Here is a 13914-nt window from a genome sequence, read left to right on the forward strand (position 1 = left end):
GTTTAATTTTCCAACAAACAACATGCAATACATAACTAAATTAAGCAAATATGATAGGACGACTGAGTCATGAGATTCAATCAATCCAGCACTGGATGGCCTCTCGCATTTTCATATTTTCGGTACTAGAGGGCATTGCATGTGGTGTTCCGTCGAGTTATAGGAGATATTTTGTATGTTATGTTATGTTTTATACCTTGGCTGCACTTAGCAGTGAAAATGGTATTGCCGAACCTGCGGACAGGCCGACGGCCGGGTACTGGGTAGTTGTTAAAAATGGCCGACTTCTGAACTTTATTCCTGTATGTCTCCCCCATTACATTAAATAAAAATCAGCATTAATTATCAATTTTGTCAATTGACAACGTTGAGTAACATGCCGCGTGTCAAAGCCTCGCCGAAAAAATGCGTCAAAACGTCCAATACGCACCCGGCAGCCAACACTTGGGTGTTCCTTATGAAAGGTAAATAAAAAAAAAAGAGAATAAATAAATCAAACAACTGGCCAACTGTAGGGTAAAAATTAGCTGCAATCAATTTTTTCACCCGTTTCTTTTCCCAACACCATTATTCTCATGAATTTTTAGTCCTATGCTATTTCTTTTTATACCTGGATCAATACTATCATCGATCAAAGAACGATGCTGGTTGTTATTCTTTATGTAATTACAAAAGACTGCTACTGTCCTTCCACAATTGTTTGACCAGCATCAATTTACTGAACTTACACAAATTCCCTCCAGGAAAAATCTGAAATTACTTATTTTTTCAAATGTAAATGCCCTGTCGTCTAGTTTGTTATGTTTTGAAATGCAAATGAAAGTTCATAATTCGGCTAGAAAACTGGGGCATTGTATGAATTCGGTACCTACTAAAAAATTGTATGCATGAACATTTTACATTTTCCCAATTCATTTTGTTGTGTCACTCTATTTCATTGATTTGTTTTTTCAGGTGATGGCTTAGAGAATACCGACGGTAGTTCTCCGGATGTAGTTAAACTCAGACACCCAGCCTCCAACCAACCGGCTATGTTTGTATTCAGCCCAGGTGATACCACCGTTCAAGAAGTTTTAACCTTTGACGAGAATAAAAGATCATGGTTCATAGACGACAATGTCAAGTCAGATGGAAAGATGCATTTGTCGACGCCAATTGATCCAATATTCTTGGTTTTACCATATCTAAGGAAGGTAAGTGTTCATGCCAATCATTATTTCATAATTCAAGACTAAACTATGTGATTAATAGGAATAGGTGGAACCTTACGATGAAACTTCACATCACAAATTGATGTACAATTTATATTTCATTTCAGTCACAACAAGTAATGCCTCTTGACCAAATTCTTCGTGATGAAGATTACCCAGGAACATCCCGCCTTGCACGATGTCAAAATCTAAAACTATCTTTGATCGCAGATCGTAAGGGGGACGAGGAACTGCAAGCTTTCAAGTTTAACGAAGACAAAGCAATGGTCTGGCTTCAAAAAAAAGTTGGGCGAGTCGCAGAAATACTTAGGCAGAAAGGTGTACACGTATCCCAAGGAGCTGTTAGTGCTACCTATGTTAAAAGCAACAAACACGAATCTGGCACAGAAGTTGGTGAGAATCTGGATAGGAATTCTCATTTTCTATTGATCAAATTATGGACTCGACATGCAATAACACATTTATATCCCGTGATATATAAATGTTTGATTTTACTAACTTAATCAATAATAACAGTCTCAATTTCTTTCAGAATATCTTAAGTATGCACATGGCATCGTTTCGGAATACCTTGCTGAAGACTTGTCTAAAAAACTAGCCCAACACTTAAGTCTGCCCGATGATCCAGAAAATAAAAAACGAAAGTCAAACAGTCCAAAGGAAAGTAGCGACGATAAGAAAGCTAAAAAAGACACACCAGAGTCAGAGTCTATCCCAAGAAATGGAGCACTAGACTTAACAAAACCTGAAAAGGTATGTACGTATGCTAAATTATAGAAAATTTGAAAATCTCGGGGATTTGTTTTCATATGACAACTTTTTAATAGATCTCACAGAATTAGGTGAAAAATTCATTGTGCAAGCTTTCTAGACACTTTGTTCTTTGCATATAAAAATTTTATATGCATTTAAAACAGAGAAACCTTTTTTCCATTAAACGAAAATTGAAGCCAATACAACCAATTCAAAACTACAACGATGTGACGTCACCCGTGCTAAGGTAAATTTATATATTACAGAATCAGTGAAACTCAATTGCTTGTAACATCTGCAATCATCTTTTTTGACAAAAAACAAAAAATTCCACCATATTGTTTTACATTTCTCTGCTTTATATTCATCTAAAAAATGTATTTTCTTTTTTTCCATGCAAAGACCTAATTTTGTACGGCTTTCTAATGATATATCGGTTCATAGTTTATGATGTGACAAGCATGATGAACATTGCTGTCCCAGATTGAATATAAAATAAGTTTTCAATAAACCCAGAAAAAGTGACTTTTATAAGTGAAAATCATTCCTTGTTTGACAATTATTCTGAAGTATAAAGAACTGATTACAAACCCTGACAACATTTAGTTTTTGTAACCTCTCATGCAAAATTTATTTTGTAACTTAAAGACATAAGTGAGCGAACTTAGATTGTAGGGCTGCGGATCAGGTGGCAAATATCTTCGGATACACTAGCTGTGTAAAAAGTATCATGACATGATCATCAAGCAGTCGTTTGTATCATTAACGAAATTTATTTATTGATTTCTTAGACTCTAAACAGAGTTAACAATATCTATTTATGCATTGGAAAGGTTGCTTTAATTCAGGAAATTCTAACCAATTTGTTGAAACAGTATGAAAACTAGTTTTGTTCTCATTAGCTGGCTTGTTGGAAGACTTGCATCTGAGAACTCATAACTCGTCAAATCTTGTCTTCATTATGTTTCACTGAGGCGACTTGTTTCTTCAGGGGAGGGCATTATCTCACTCAACAATCGATGTTCATAATAAAACAGATTTCAATAACTTTCAGTATTTATCAAAGATATACATCTTGTATGACAGTAAAAAATTACATTTTCGTAATGAACCTTGAATGAAGAGCAGGAATATTCCAATCCTAAACCATATAAAATTATTTCATAACTGTCTTTATTTTGATAATCATAGCAAATGTTTTTCCTGTTTTCCCTGTACTCTGAATATACATATACTCGTTATAACAAAAAATATACATTTTATACCAGCAATTTAAAGTCAACTTTTCCTTCATTGAAATGCATTGCCAATTGAAATATTATACTTCCACATTAGTAAGCTCAATGGATAATAAATTGTGAACACTTACTGGTCAAATGCTTGATGAATTTCTAAAACAAACGTAGGCCTTAGCACTTGTGAAATAGGAATCAAACAAATGACTCGATCGGGTAGTCTTATATTAATTTTGGTTATGAAATATAGTTTCGCTATAAATTTACATGAAATGAGCTCACAGTGACAGTGAATTAAAATGTATCAGTTACCAGAGCTAAGTGTCAGATTATTTTAAAAATATCTTTTCAAATATTGTAGCCCCAAAAACCTCTGACCATTTCGAAGAAAGAGATGTCCAGACAGAAGGCAGCAGCTGGTTCAAAGAATATTTCGAGTTTTTTTAAGAAGAAATGAGCGGTGACCAAGTCAACGAAACAATCAATCGCCAGTTGGTTTTCCAAATTTATAAGAGATCTTCAAAATATTCTGAGAAGTCTCTGCGTTCCTATTGGTGTTAAACTTTAGATTTGAATTGGTAAAAATATCTGAAGGAAATTTGAAGGTTAAGCAATGTTCAATTATCTACTTACATTGTTGGAAAAATAGCCCAGAAAACCCCGCAATTGTTAATCTAGAATGGTAATCAATCATCACAATGGATTCATAATATATAATTTGATCTCACCTGTCAAACGTAATTCAAAATCTGCGTCAGTTAACTGTTGCTCAAAATATTTCAACGAAAATTAGTCATTTATTCCATTAAATGCATAAGTAAGATTTATTTTATATTAACACATTTCACGATTATCGAATTATATTTTATTATTACTCTTACATAGAGTTTGATTCCTTCGATTTTCTTTTCCTGATACAAAAGTATTCAACATTTGGGATGAATTTCGAATTAATTAAAAAGAAAAGATTCAAGACTTAGGGTGTTGATCTGCGAAGATTAATACATCAAGTGAAAAGTAAACACTCGACGTTTTTTGAAGACATTTATCCTGTACTGTTGCAATGTTTAACTTAGAATACGTTAGATATAAAATTCTAGTATTACGCATTTTACGCAATAAGGAGCTAACAAACGAATCCTACAATTGAAACTTGTGTAATACTTAAAATAGAAAAAGAAAAAAAGCGAGTGTTTTTTTGTCTCATATATTTTGTAATATTATAGCCTTTTCATTATTGGTTGGTTAGCTCCTTTTTGCTTCCTATAATATCCTTTATTTTAAAAGACTGTCCGAAAAAGCAATAATTTTTTTCGTAACCAATATTTAAAATTGTCAGAAAATTTCTTCCTCACTAATTGTAATTTTTCAAAGCCAAAGTTGCAAAAGTCATATTAGGGTAATATTGAAATGTTATAATAATCTAGAATATAGCATATTTTACGATTATCATGCAGTTCTATTGAAAAACTCGCAGCTATGTTACACGCAGGAAATCCAAATCAAGAATCGACTTTTGCTACTTTAAATTGAAGTCATTCATCTGGATATCTGAACTGTGTTATATCCAGTATTTATTGCATATTTTTATGATTTCTATTTGTGAATTCGTATCTAGAGTCATGCACTTCATTTTTATTTTCTCAAATACTTGAAAACAGCTACCTTCAATGCTAATTGTCATTTACTGTGGATTTGCATCCTATTAACAATGACATGTGTTTGAGTTCCACCTGATGCATGAAGGATATTAATGTAAATATATGATTGTTTTTAAATTATGTAAACGATATCTGATGGTTACTGTAATTTGAAACAGAAAACCGCTGACACTGAGGTACAGCATATTTGATATCTGTATATGTGGAGTCACATAAATTATCCCATGTGTTTAGTTTGAACAGTATACGAATATTTTGTACTTTATTTTATATATTGCGTCGAATCGACTTTCCCGTTTTGTCATTTTAATGAAAACTACAATTTTATATTTGTCGTACTTAATTAGTGATGAATATTATTGATGATTAGTTGGAGGTGTCGATTGTGATAGCTCTATGAAAAGTTTCGAATTAGAAGTATGTATGAGTCGAAAAGAGTGTATGAGGATAAGTGATAAGTATTTGTTTTTGTCCTGGCTGTACGATGAAATATTATGTCAATATTGTAGATGTAATATAATAATATACATTCAGAAACAGCTATGCTGTATCCCTATCTCTGTCCATGAAAAGCTCATTTACTTTCAAGAAGAACACGTCAAACATATAAAATATGGTTGAAATTATGACTGAATATCTTGTAATCTGACTAAAAAACACATAAAGAAACTTCAGTGACTTGACTCAAATTAATCGATACATTCTTGATCAACATGCACGGTTTTTATTTCATGTTAGATATTTTATTAAATATTTATTTAAATTAATCGACACATTCTTGATCAAGATACACGGTTTTTATTTTATGTTAGACATTTTATTAAATATTTACATGTTACAAACAATGAATTACAGGCGTAATTACTTTAATATCATCTCATCTTGAGCCAATTCCGAGAATAGCCTCTCATGTAATCGACATAGGTTCACTCTTCGGCTCTGTAGCTTCAATATCCCTGCATTTGGCATGTTGCAGTTCTCTCCGTACTTCACCAGTAATCGAGTGATGTGATTGTTTCTTCAATAATTCCAGCAGAGCATCCCTCTGTTCCGAACTGACATCACTTTTGTAACGCTGAACAAAAGTTAAAAGTGCTTGATGCCACAGAACAGGCAAGTCTCTTGAGTCTGTGCTAAATCTGAAATTTTATAAGTAACATTTACATTGTTAATCGATTGATTACTGTTACCTTTACATTGGATGTGTTACATATCATTAGTGTCCGAGAATCGTGATCGGGAGCCACACCATTAAAAGTGTAATTTTGACTGATCAAAATAACTAATAAGAATTAGTTATCGCATGTTCATTACACATAGAGAATCAATTTACTTTCCAGACTGACTGATGCAGTTACAAACCAAAAGTGATATTCTACAAGTTTTCATTTCAACCAAAAACACAGAAATTAGAATTGATTATTTTTCTCTATATCTATTTCACTGAATTGTCAAATCCGAAAAATAATGGTATATTCTTGTAACAAGAAGAACTAATTATAAATACTAAATTACAAACCTCAGAAAATGAAATACAACAGCATCCACGACGCGATATGGAAGGGCATATTTTTTGTCCAAAAATATTCTCAAAAAAACGCTATTGGCACCCGTGTAATCCATTTCTGCAATTTTTAAAATTGCTGCAGACGAATGTAAAATTGGAATAGAATTTTTGGCAATCACCGAACCAATTATGGTAGCTTCCCTCAGTGTACAAGAACCAGATTCTAAAAGTGGTAATAGTATGCCCTTCATAAAACCACCAGGCTTGAATAAAGCTTTTCTCAATGCTTGATATAGGTGGAAATTCAGCCTTTTATATTCGGCAAGGTCATCCCTGACACGAGGTAATAAAACAAGGTTGAAAAATCTTTGTGCCATTTTCTCTTTCAAATTGGATGCAAAAATTCTAGTTGCCTGATACATGGCAGCAGCAGACCATTTAGGAGGATCTGTAATGTACAATATCTGCTCCCAATTCTTCAAATTCGGCACAATTTTGAAAGCTTTTGGTAATTTTCCACTGCGGTATTTAGCCAGCACATCCCTAACTCCTTCATACATTTGTCGAACCCTTGGATCAAGTTCCTGCATCTGAATGGAACCAGCATCAGAGAATTGTGTATGAATTTCAGTCTTTTTCTCAGTCAACTTGTCCATTATGATATCAGCTAGAGTTCGCATCGGCGCTTTATCTCTGTTCATAAACATTTCCAAAGCCTGTTCATCCTCTTCATTAATTTCTATGTTGTCGTAAAAGTGATTTCCTGTTTCATCTTCACTCGATTCTGCTTGCCCCTCGCTATCATCATTGCCAAGTTTAGTAACAGGTTTTTTTGGAGACTTCGAAGGTCTTTCCATTTCATCCTCCTCCTCCTCCATTTCCATTTGTTGACGCCTGGCTTGTGATAAAATCTTTTGTGAAAGACCAGAGTCGACAAACTGAAATATTCATTTTACTTTAATAACCACTCATTGTCAGGTGAAAATCGTGGTTAAAACAGATACGTATAAAAATCGCCCGAAGTAAATATTTTGAAAATTGAATGATTTTATCTCATGCAATTGCCACAAACATCATGAATGCCTCTTGAAACAGACACTTCCAAGCAACGTGGTCACCACCTATGCGGACACAGGTACAATTTTTAATCGAGCCAGGCCTAGTGTAACAGACAGATCATGCTGGCAAAAACTTGTAAATGGGTTGGCACAGGCTAAAACCACATTGATTGGAGGGGTCCATTTTAAAACACATTGCTGGCATATTAAGTAGAATGAAATGTTAATATTTTGTTGAATCTTAAGAAACCACAATTTGCAGGGTTTTTGTATAGATTATTGAGGTGATACTTTTTAAAGCCACACAGCAAGTTTTTATTTTTCATACTGTTATGTTTTTATTGCACTAGCATCTATCAAGATGTGCACGCAAGGTTGAAAATTAATCAAACAAAATGTCTAAAATTATAACAAAAATTATGCTGTAGAGCTTAAAGATAATTCTTCAATGGGACATATATTGAATGAAAATGTCAAGAAAACGTTAGATATTTTCAACAAAATTTTTTATGAGGCTGAGGATCGTAATGTTTATGTCACGATGTGTTTATAAAGGCTAAGCCATTGCAGTAAAACATCTTTTATCCGAACTAATTGGGACCGAGCCTAGTTCAGTTAATCAAAAGTTCGAATAACTGGAATGCAATTTTCATCTCAAGATATGATAACATATACAACACAAATTTGAATCTATAATCAGTTTATATTAAATCTCTTTCAAACACCGAACGCTTATTTTATCGGTAGAAGTAATATTACAAGTGGAATAGCGCCGAAAAACGAAAAATCTGCTCACGTATGTTCAAACATGCGAGGTTCTCATCAAACGGCAGAGAACAACAATGTATATTTTGTGCTAACAATGTTTTTTTGAGTCAATGTTCGGATAATTCAGAGTTTGAAGACCTAAGGTTCAGATAATTGAGATTCTATAGTATTTAGCAATATTATAGGATCCTTTCAAATGTAGCAAACAATAACAGAACATGCATTCTAAGATATTATTGCAAAGCTGCTTAGACAATGCGGAGAATATATTCATGATCTGTAATTGGTGTAAAATTATTAAACAGTAACAAAAATATAATAATTTGACATTGGTGACATTGACTAAATGGAACATTGAGCAACTAATTATTAACTAGCAACCATAGGATTACCTAAGAGTTGATGTTTCAAAAATTGAGAATGTTTTGCTTCATTACGGTTTACATAATTTGAGATGTAAATTCTAAAGTCCGGAAATGTTTTGTAAAATTGCGTCATTAAATTAACGTGACGAACTTCGACCTCATGAAAAACTGGGATAATTTTTGTTCGACTCAATTTCAGAGACTGATATTATGAAAAAACCACTTTTATTTGTGATGAATTACACATACTTCTTCATCTTCATCTTGTCGATGCCTAATTTTTGTCCTGTTCTTCGGCTTAACCACTTTTTCGCTGTTTATCAGTTCTGCTAAGCCAATTTTAACATCCTGACGATCTCGCTTCGAAACCTTTATTTTCTTCGCTTTACCCATTTCACAATGATTATTTTAATTTATTGTCAATGATGAATCGAGAAGTAATGACAGCACGTGGAATAGTGGCTAGAATCACATACATAACCAACACTGAAGCATATGTTCTTAGGGGCGAGGAGTCACCTTAGAGCATGTACTACTGGAGATAGCTTCGCGTGTACAGAAAGTGTAGCGGAGGAGTGACAGAGAGAGGTATATGTCGGCTATCATCTCTGTAACCACCCTCTTAGTATATATGCTCTAACAAGGGAACGCTACACTAATGACATTTTTCATATTTTTCATACTTATGATACTGAGCAGTGAGGACTTGAATAACAATTCCCCAAAGACGTTCGATTTCAAAGTCTATAGTTTTTGAGAAAATCAATTTCGAAATACTACGAGCGTGTTATATACACTAAACGGTCACCATCCGACAACGCAGTCCGTGGCGCACCGGGTAGCGCGCTAGAGCGATATCCGATGTGGCTAACTATATATTTTACTTTTATTAATTTTTCCTTTTCTTTTATACGTTTGCCCACATCATTTACGTGTGGACTTGATTAAATTTATGCTGATTAACAGATACTTCGTAATTTACAATGATAAACGTGGATCTTGCTTTCGCATACCTGTCGCTTGAAAAGTCGGGCTTACAATTGAAAATGGTAATTCTTAACTAATAATATTTGTGATAGATTTAATTTTTGCACAAAACCTGCCAGCCTTCCCAGTTATTGACCCTGGCCCAATTATTTACCTTTTTTGGTTGCATATGCTTAATCCTCAGTTATAAAATTATTAAAAATAAATTTGTAGTGTCTAACCTTCTAGGAATTGGTTTTAGTCATCGAGAAATTTGCAATGTGTGCCTTCAATTTATAATTTAGAAGAATAAATGGATGAATCATTGGGTCTAGACGTGTCGATAATTGGTACACTTACCTTAGTCAATAAATCATCTTAGTAAAGCTAGTTTTCATATATGCCATAGATCTTACCCTAGTAGTAAACGAAATCACCTTCAGCTGGTATGTTAGCGATTGATATGGCGATCTAATATAAACGACCTTTTCAAAATTATATGACATGGTGAGCGTAGAAATTCTGTCGCCATGCATATGTGCAGTATAGTGAACGTTATTTAGACGCTGCGCGCCATTATTTTTGTACTGTGGGGTAGTCTCCGCACCACGCGTGCCAGACGGGAGAGAGTGGGGGAAGTAAGCGAGCAGCGCGCATGCGCAGAACCAGAAGCGCAAAGCGAGCGAGTAGCGTGCCTGAGTGGGACGGGACGGTAGTCCGGTTTCAGCGCTCACGGATAGAGGTTTGCTCCGAGTTTAAGTAGCGCTTCCTTGCTTTATTCGCATACTTACAATAAAGTGAAAATTTCGACAGCAAATACTGTAGAAGCATTTTGCTGCCCATGAAAATTCGACCCGTGTTGGTGGGTCGTAAAAAAACTACTAGGAATATCGAAGGGGTCAGTGTCTAAGTATTTGTACTTCTGGAGCTGAACAGTCGGAACGTTATTTGTGACTTAGTGAACTGCTACAGTCGATGATCTATACGATTGTGTTTACTTTATGATTGCCATTGTGTTTACAAAAAATTCCGAACAAATGTGCATAAGGACGAGTTTTAAATGAACGAACATTCACATTTTATCGTCACATAGTTTAGTGATTTCGAAGATTTCAATCTTGTATTACTCTTGTGTATAAAATGTCAACAATGATTGAAAGTTGAGTAACATAGTCGCAAATTTAAATCCTCTCCGGTCCATAGAATGGTAGCATTCTAAGATCCGAATTTCGGTCTTGGCTATTCTGTGAGAAGAAAAACAATAAGCAGAAATTGCTTTAATGCTGTAAATACTTGAACTGAATAGTTCAACAATTGTTGGTAAAAAATGGCTCTACATAGTGTTCCACCAAAGCGAAAAGAAATTTACAAATATGAAGCACCGTGGCCACTTTACAGTATGAACTGGTCGGTGCGCCCCGACAAAAGATTTCGTCTAGCATTAGGCAGCTTCGTTGAAGAATATAACAACAAAGTACAGATTGTTTCGCTCGATGAGGAAACTTCCGAGTTTACTGCCAAAAGTACCTTCGATCATCCCTATCCAACGACCAAAATAATGTGGATACCTGACGCCAAGTGTACGTAGCTCACTTATACCAACTGTATCCTCAAAAAGTAAAACAACGAGCTCACTTTATTGTATAATACTGTTGAAAGTAAATAACTCAGTTTAAAGCTGAACAAACTGGTCATCTTTTGTTTTTCATTGATGTAATCTTCTAGAATTTTTTCAAGAATTATTGATTACATGTGATCATTATGTTGAAAACAGCATGTCATTATCACAGTCAGACTTCGATACAAAACTTGTTTTATTTGAATTCGCTTTTTTTTTTGGTTTGAATTATCGCCAACAGTTTATTAACCTCTTATGTCAATGCTCAGAGGCATGAAGTTCTTTTGGTATTTTCTGCTTGGTCGAAACCATGTTTTTGAATGAGATAGTTTTTTGTATGCAAGTTTGAGTCAATCTGTAGTGTGCTATCTTCGGCGAAATTAATAAATATCGTTAATAGTACCATAACTAATCTTAAATACTTATATCAATAAACAATTGCAAGCATGAGTGCAGCTTTGTACATCTAAGACTTTCACAGTTAGATCTAGTCTACAATTTGTATTAAACTCACATTTATATGTTCCATTGTTTATGAATTTGTATGTTACGGGAACCATTTACATCACTGCTATAAACTTTAACCTCAAAGCTCAGCCTTATGTTAAATAGACAATAAATTGTGGCATCGATTACTGTAACTAACCACACCTGTTAAATTTGCTGCCTCATCAAGAATCGTTTCTTTGCAATGAATCTTGAATGATTTCATGCACAATAAGTTGATAAAACCTGTGGCCGATTTCAATCGTATAAATCAATAACTTCATAGGTATATTCAATATAACACACATTTTGTTGCAGCTCTGTTTCCTGATTTGCTGGCCACATCTGGAGATTACCTGCGGGTTTGGCGTGCAATAGACGCAGAAACACGACTGGAGTGTGTACTGAATAATAACAAAAATTCGGATTTTTGTGCACCCCTCACATCATTCGACTGGAATGAAGTGGATCCAAATTTAGTTGGAACATCAAGTATTGATACAACTTGCACAATATGGGGCTTAGAAACTGGGCAGGTAGTTGGGAGAATTAGTGTGGTCGCTGGTCACGTTAAAACACAATTGATTGCTCATGACAAGGAGGTCTATGATATTGCATTCAGTCGAGCAGGCGGAGGAAGAGATATGTTTGCATCGGTAGGAGCTGACGGGTCTGTGAGAATGTTTGATTTGCGCCACTTGGAACATTCTACAATTATATATGAAGATCCTCAGCATACGCCACTGTTGCGCCTTGCCTGGAACAAACAAGATCCAAATTATTTAGCCACCGTTGCCATGGATGCGTGCGAAGTAATTATTTTGGATGTTCGAGTTCCTTGCACACCAGTCGCTAGGCTAAATAACCACAGGTACATATGACACAATAGTTCTTACTTGCCTTCATCACACTATCGAATTTTCAATGATGTCATTTTTCAAATGTAGCTTCAAATTGTTTTAAAAGTTTTCTCGTTTTGGGAAATTATTTCTTGGAAGAAACATTGTTACAAGGAAAATAAGCCGCAATGCTCCACTATCAATATTACATATAGCGTGAATTTTATAGCACAGTCCCATCAAAGAAGTTGTAGGTACTCTTGCTCACATTCAATCTAAGACCATTTAAGATAAGTTAGTCAAGTTTAAGAAAATTATATTTACAAATACAGTAATTTTCCTAGAAATGCAAAAAGAAATAGAGCCTGAAATTACGAACAGAAACTTCAACACCGTTTTTTTTTTATTTCAAGATACTTCAAACGGTGACAATTTCAATAGATTCGTTCAATTTGTAACGTTCACGCTGACTTGTTTTGTTTGGAAAACTGTTTCATACATTTTCTTGAAAATATATTTTTTTTCATCCAATAGTTGAATCAATCTGCTATTTATTGGTCAAAATGGACAACAGAGCAATCTTAAAAAATTACATATTGAACGATACCAACTTGATAAATCAAATAGTCATGTTGAATATATTATGTTGTTATATTAATGTCAACAGTTCACTCGTGATCATTTTTCCTATTTTTATTGGGTATATTATCCGAATGACAATAAATTTGATCAAAAAGTATTTCCTGATCACCAAGTTTTCGAAAGTACAACATTATTGAAAGTATCAATATTAGAATCACGTATAGAATAAACAATTTCACTCCAAAGTTATGGATCATGATATCTACTATATATGTATATAGATAATCTATAGATAATAATTATATTTTCGATTTGTTTATTATAACAGAGCAAGCGTAAATGGAATAGCTTGGGCGCCGCATTCAAGTTGTCATATCTGTACGGCTGGTGATGATCACCAAGCACTAATTTGGGACATTCAGCAGATGCCAAGAGCCATAGAAGATCCAATTCTTGCGTACACAGCTGCAGAAGGTGAAGTTAATCAGATCCAATGGGGTGCAACACAACCGGATTGGATTGCAATCTGTTACAATAAGTCTGCTGAAATCCTACGAGTCTAGGTAATATCTGCTACGTTATTTGTTTTAAAATAAAATTGAGGTTGCACATACAAATAAACATGGAATTATACGGAAATAAAATCTCGAACACGTAACTTTTATTTAAGAAAAAAGAAATAATTATCCATATCTTTCAAGGCACCTTAAACAATGGAGAACGTGTAGTCAATATTCTAGAACTCATATTTCAAACTCCTTCCGTTTTTTTATGTAGATTTCTTTACCGAAAAATTCGTACAGCTAATAATAATCTATGATCAGACACAGGGTGGCTACAGTATGGAGAATGTAGATCAGATCAA

The 13914-nt window shown here is 34.3% G+C and overlaps 3 protein-coding genes across 8 annotated transcripts in view; 2 read left to right on the forward strand and 1 right to left on the reverse strand.

The window, feature by feature from the left end:
- The first annotated feature begins 199 nt into the window (after positions 1-199).
- On the forward strand, positions 200-5399 carry LOC107222478 (ribonuclease H2 subunit B). Of its 4 annotated transcripts, none has more exons than XM_046737804.1 (6): positions 200-464; positions 955-1193; positions 1319-1604; positions 1744-1964; positions 2129-2211; positions 3561-5399. In XM_046737804.1, the coding sequence occupies exons 1-6, from the start codon at positions 377-379 to the stop codon at positions 3574-3576; spliced, it is 933 nt and encodes a 310-aa protein (XP_046593760.1). In that variant the 5' UTR covers positions 200-376; the 3' UTR covers positions 3577-5399. The 4 variants fall into 4 exon arrangements, with proteins under 4 accessions (XP_046593760.1, XP_046593761.1, XP_046593762.1 ...); XM_046737805.1 differs by having other exon boundaries at positions 201-464; positions 2162-2211; XM_046737806.1 differs by lacking the exon at positions 3561-5399 and having other exon boundaries at positions 201-464; positions 2039-2162.
- On the reverse strand, positions 4579-9071 carry LOC107222464 (bystin). The gene is made up of 3 exons (XM_015661844.2): positions 8808-9071; positions 6380-7305; positions 4579-5999 (listed from the first exon to the last, which is right to left on the reverse strand). The coding sequence occupies exons 1-3, from the start codon at positions 8949-8951 to the stop codon at positions 5768-5770; spliced, it is 1302 nt and encodes a 433-aa protein (XP_015517330.2). The 5' UTR covers positions 8952-9071; the 3' UTR covers positions 4579-5767.
- A 1175-nt stretch (positions 9072-10246) lies between these two features.
- LOC107222477 (DDB1- and CUL4-associated factor 7) overlaps positions 10247-13914 on the forward strand; it is a 45999-nt gene continuing 42331 nt past the window's right edge. For all 3 annotated transcript variants that reach the window (XR_006904228.1, XM_046739265.1, XM_046739266.1), the window contains exons 1-3: positions 10247-11104; positions 11947-12499; positions 13378-13612. Coding sequence is in view for 2 of the 3 variants with exons in the window: in XM_046739265.1 (XP_046595221.1) it covers positions 10852-11104; positions 11947-12499; positions 13378-13612 (1041 nt within the window). In the remaining variant the exon portion in view is untranslated. The remainder of the gene's footprint in view (positions 11105-11946; positions 12500-13377; positions 13613-13914) is intronic.

Source organism: Neodiprion lecontei, chromosome 4, assembly GCF_021901455.1.
Source record: "Neodiprion lecontei isolate iyNeoLeco1 chromosome 4, iyNeoLeco1.1, whole genome shotgun sequence".
NCBI classification, from domain to species: Eukaryota; Metazoa; Arthropoda; class Insecta; order Hymenoptera; family Diprionidae; genus Neodiprion; species Neodiprion lecontei.

Excerpts from the sequence above, each read along its gene's own strand:
- LOC107222464 (XM_015661844.2), bottom strand. The coding sequence starts at position 8,951 with ATGGGTAAAGCGAAGAAAATAAAGGTTTCGAAGCGAGATCGTCAGGAT. Across the intron at positions 7,306-8,807 it reads GACAAGATGAAGATGAAGAA|TTTGTCGACTCTGGTCTTTC; the intron begins GTATGTGTAATT and ends TGAATATTTCAG. Across the intron at positions 6,000-6,379 it reads GTTGTATTTCATTTTCTGAG|ATTTAGCACAGACTCAAGAG; the intron begins GTTTGTAATTTA and ends ATAAAATTTCAG.
- LOC107222478 (XM_046737804.1), top strand. The coding sequence starts at position 377 with ATGCCGCGTGTCAAAGCCTCGCCGAAAAAATGCGTCAAAACGTCCAAT. Across the intron at positions 1,194-1,318 it reads TTTTACCATATCTAAGGAAG|TCACAACAAGTAATGCCTCT; the intron begins GTAAGTGTTCAT and ends ATTTCATTTCAG. Across the intron at positions 1,605-1,743 it reads CGAATCTGGCACAGAAGTTG|AATATCTTAAGTATGCACAT; the intron begins GTGAGAATCTGG and ends AATTTCTTTCAG.